Source organism: Hippocampus bargibanti, linkage group LG05 (genome assembly GCF_051943395.1).
Source record: "Hippocampus bargibanti isolate YZ-2025 linkage group LG05, ASM5194339v1, whole genome shotgun sequence".
Classification (NCBI taxonomy): Eukaryota; Metazoa; Chordata; class Actinopteri; order Syngnathiformes; family Syngnathidae; genus Hippocampus; species Hippocampus bargibanti.
Window position 1 is genome coordinate 2,677,501 of NC_142738.1, and position 5,000 is coordinate 2,682,500.

The window sequence follows — 5,000 nt, forward strand, 5'->3', positions numbered from 1 at the left end:
TTTTTTACTTCAGATTTGAAAACTACAGTAAAGTCTCGTTATATCGATATTCAAGGGAGTCCGAAAAAATATCGATATAACCGGGACTATCGATATATCCGACCCTCTTTGCATGTAATTTTCTCCGTGCGTGCATAGAAATAGTATCGATATAACCGGGACTATCGATATATCCGATATCGATATAACGAGACTTTACTGTAGTTATTCATACATTTGTTGTGCATTCTGTATGTAATATGTGACACCCCTGCCCTACGGCTTCGTCGTTAAAAAAAAAAGAAGCTAAAATAATCAACACGAAGTCTAAAGGTCATCAATCAATCAAAAAAGAAGCTAAAAGAATCAACAAAAAGTCTAAAGGTAATCAATCATCCCCGTACGTTCCTACAGACTTTGTGGCCGTGCCGGTGAAGATCTTTGTCAACGAGACGGTGGCGTTGGCGACCCGCGACTACCAGTTCTACAACTGCGCGGCCACCATCATGAAGTCGGAGAACACGCCGTGAGTCCCACGCACGCCATCCTGCTTACATGTGTCACCGAGTGTTTGTGTGTGTGTGTAGCTAGCTAAATAGCAAACTGGATAGCTATCTATCTAACTGATGAGATAGCTAGCTAGATAGCTAACTACCTATCTAGCAAACTAGCTGGGTGGGTTGTGTTTGTGTGTTTATAACTAGCTAGCTAGATAGATAGCGAACTAGATAGTTAGCTAGATAGCTAAATATCTATCTAGCGAACTAGCTATGTGGGTGGGTTGTGTGTGTGTGTTCATAACTAACTAGTTAGGTAGATAGCGAACTCGATAGTTAGCTCGATAGCTAACTATCTATCTAGCTAACTAGCTATGTGGGCGGGTTGCGTGTGTGTGCGTTTATAAGTCACTAGCTAGCTAGATAGCGAACTAGATAGCTAGCTAGATAGCTAACTGTCTAGATAACTTGCTATGTGTGTGGGTTGGGTATGTGTGTGTGTGTTTATACCTAGCTAGCTAGCTAAATAGGGAACTAGATAACTAGCTAGATAGCTAATTATCGGTCTAGCTAACTAGCAACGTGGGTGGGTTTGGTGTGTTTGTGTGTGTGTGAGTGTGTGTTTATAAGTAGTTAGCTAGCTAGGTAGTGAACTAAATAGCTAGCTAGATAGCTAATTATCTGTCTAACTAACTAGCAACGTGGGTAGGTTTTAGTGGGTGTGCGTGCGCGTGTGTGTGTTTATAACTAGCTAGGTAGATAGCGAACTAGATAGATAGCTAATTATCCATCTAGCGAACTAGCTATGTGGCTGGGTTTTGTGTGTGTGTTTATAACTGGCTAGCTAGATAGATAGCGAACTAGATAGCTAGCTAGATAGCTAACTATCTGTCAGGCTCACTATCTATGTGGGTGGGTTGGGTGTATTTGTGTGTGTGTTTATAACTAGCGAGCTAGATAGATAGCGAACTCGGTAGCTAGATAGCTAACTATCTGTCTAGCTAACTGGCTATGTGCGTGGGTTGGGTATGTGTGTGTGTGTACTCATTGTCATTCATCAAACTCATGAAGTCGATTTGACTACATTTTTATCCTCCCGACAATTTTTTCCCCCCCCCTCCGCATGCCGCGGCGCTCGTGATGAACGAGCTTTGCTTTCGTAACACCGGCCGGTATCCATTTTGCTGTCAGCGACACGGATTTTCATGCCTGATGGCCCTTGGATGAATTTGCATGTTTAAACGTGCCGCTTTTGTTTTATATCATCTGAGATTACATTTAACGCAACAAGAAAATTCACTGTCTCGCATTGTACGGTTCCGGGTTTGAAGACCCAGTTCTGAGCTTGTGTGTTGAGTTTGCACGCTCTCTCTGCTTTCCTTTCAAAATCCGAAAAAAAATTATTTCAACTCTGAAATATCAACAGGATATTTATTATTTATTTATTCTTACATGTACATTTGTTCTGATGATGGATAGGAATATGAATTGTTTAGACCAAAATTACATTAGCATGATATTAAATGGAGAAGTTTGTCGGGGATTGACTAATAGTCTGCCCGCAATTCAAAATGTGAACTTGCAAAATATAAAAAGAGCTGAAGAAAAAATTATTCAAAATATTTTGGGGAAAAAAAGGTTGGAGATAAACACACAAACAAAATTATAATAAATAAAAATTGACAAAAATGATTACCATTTTACAAAAAATGAGGTATATAGAAAACAAGAATAAGGGGAGTAGTAGACTACTCCCTGAAGCTAAACTGATTACTTATTTTGGACTCTCTGATTACCTCTAATGTTCTATCCCTGGCTCTGATTGCCCCATTAGCTCTGTTATCCCCCAACCTTAGAACAGGGACTTATCAGAGTAGAGGTTTGGCACTGCCACCTCTGTCCATTAGGGATATATATATATATATATATATATATATATATATATATATATATATATGTAGGGCCAGTTACCAGCACAACTTTAGTTTGCTGATGAAACTCTTCGGATGAGGAGCGAAGAAGTACAGATGACGACTGAAGAAACCTTTTCATCAATACACGAAGAAAATAAAAAACAATAACAAAACTCTCCAAACAGAACAAAAGCTGGTTATCTATTAGCTATCAATCCAGCTATCTATCTATTAGATATCTATTAGCTAGCTAGTTGGCTGGCTATCTATTAGCTATCTAGCTGGCTATCTGTTAGCTATCTGTCCAGCTGTTTAGCTATCTATCCAGTTGGCTGGCTATCTATTAGTGAGGTAGCTACTTAACTGGTTATCTATTTGCTATCTATTAGCTATCTATTAGCTTGCTAGCTAGCTATCTGGCTATCTGTTAGCTGTCTATCCGACTGGCTGGCTATCTATTAGTTAGCTGGCTGCTTAGCTGGCTATCTATTAGCTATCTATTAGTTATCTATTAACTAGCTAGCTTGCGAGCAAGCTATCTTTTAGCTATCTAATTGCTAGCTAGCTATTTTTTAAAATTTATTTTGGGTTGAGTTATCGCTGGCGCTGCTCATATTCAGCGCGAGTCTTAAAAAGCAAAATATAGCGACATGTGGTGGAATCTTTGTAAAATACGCTCTGTAGAAGTGATTTTACAAATTATGGACGAAACTTGTCCGGAGGTGTCGGTTGTCCTTTAAGCGGTACAACACGTCCGAGCGAACGCTGTGTTTGCAGGTGTATGTCATGCGTGGCCAGTCCGTGGGGTTGCCAGTGGAATACACATGACCACACCTGCAGCGACCTGGATGACAGCGCCCCTCCGGCCCTTCACATCATCAAACATCGACAGGTTCGTCTTCTCTTCGCCTCACATAAAGTTTTCCGCTGTCTAAAATGCTGACGAAAGAAAAAAAAAAAGTGGGGGAGGGTTTTGCGGGGGGCGGGGGTAGTAATCCAGCTATCAGCTGTCATCATCTTACAGAACATTGATTGGAAGCTGTGTCAATTTACAAGTCAGCAGATGTTAGCCTGATAGGCTTCCTATCTGTGGCTGCAGATTAGATTTTTGCGTTCCAGTGCAGCGCTTTTCCGTATTTGCATTGAAAACGAGCATAGCGCCCAATCGACTGCAAACCTCCCCCAAGGCAAAGCAATCCAAGATAGAATGATACATTGGTTTACGAACTTAATTCGTTCCCAGACGGAGTGTGTAAGGTCAAAAGTGTGTATCCCAAAAATACATTTCCCATAGGAAACCATTAAAATGAGAATAATCCGTTCCCAGATCGCCATAAAACATAATTTTTTACTTTATAATTTTCTAAGCCTTAAAACTACACAAAATATACCTTCTTTTATGTAAAATAAATGTGCTTGTGCGGGTTATTTGTGGAGCCTGATTGATGGGAATGTTAACCTTGCAGTCTACACTTTGCCTTTGAACTATCAAAGATTAAACAAGTCCAAATTTCAGTTTTCTATCCATTTTGTCACTCTCTCTCTGTCGTCTGCCTGTCTCTTTAATGTTTAAACCACCTCCCCTCACTGCTGCGTTATTGACCAATCACGTGGCTTTAACCGAAGAATGGGGGCGGGGAATAGAGTACAAAAAAATGTCGGCAGCCATTTTCTTGTTAAGAGAACGGGCTTCACTCATTGTGGCAGCTCCGAAAAATAATTTGTATGTCAAGGTAAATTTTTCATGAATTAATTATAAACGTTCGTAAACGGAAAAGTTCGTAAGCCAAAGAGTTCGTAAACTGAGTTATCACTGTACTTTTTTTTTTTTTTTTTTTTTGAGCTTGTCACTTGAGTTTACTTCCTCAACAATATGAATAGTTGGTGGAGTGCAAAACTGCCCAAAAGGCTTTTAATATTCATGCCGGAGGGGGCTCATGTTGATGATGTCATTATTAGTGTGCCGTGAAGCGGCCATCTTAGCTTTAATGCTATACTACCCCGTGGCATATAAAGTAGAGCAGAACGAAATGACGCACAAAAAGTATGTCGACCGCACACACGCAACTGTACAATTTTTTTGTTATTAAAAAAAAAAAAAAACGTGTTTACGATAATAATAATAATAATAATAATAATAATAATAATAATAAATTTCATTTTCAGCACCTTTCAAAGCTCTCAAGGACACTTCACAGTCACAGACAAGCATAGGTACTATAATAAATAAAATACAATCACAAATAGAATACAATAAATAAAATACAGTTAGAAATATAAATAAGAGAAAAAAACTACATAGAAAATGCACAGGGATGATACCATACCGGTATCGTATACTCAAGTGCTGTCCGATATCAATCGATATCAACAAGAACGATAAATGCTTTTACTCATTTTTTTTAGTATGAAATTATTCACCTTGGATAGACAGGAGATTTTTATCACGTCTATCTTTTCAAATAAAGAATAATACAGTGAGGATGATACCGAGATGTGAAAGTTTGAGTTACATAAATCCAAACTTAAAATTGACTCCGCTTGAATAGAATAAATACAGAATGAAAATGTAATCCAAAATATATTCAAGGATCCTGAGAAACGACCATAA

The 5,000-nt window shown here is 38.7% G+C and overlaps 1 protein-coding gene across 2 annotated transcripts in view; it reads left to right on the forward strand.

Annotated features, from left to right (window-relative positions):
- plxnb2b (plexin b2b) overlaps positions 1 to 5,000 on the forward strand; it is a 225,603-nt gene that overhangs the window by 161,637 nt on the left and 58,966 nt on the right. For both annotated transcript variants that reach the window (XM_088995752.1, XM_088995751.1), the window contains 2 exons: positions 394 to 505; positions 3,167 to 3,281. In XM_088995752.1, coding sequence (XP_088851878.1) covers positions 394 to 505; positions 3,167 to 3,281 — 227 coding nt within the window. The remainder of the gene's footprint in view (positions 1 to 393; positions 506 to 3,166; positions 3,282 to 5,000) is intronic.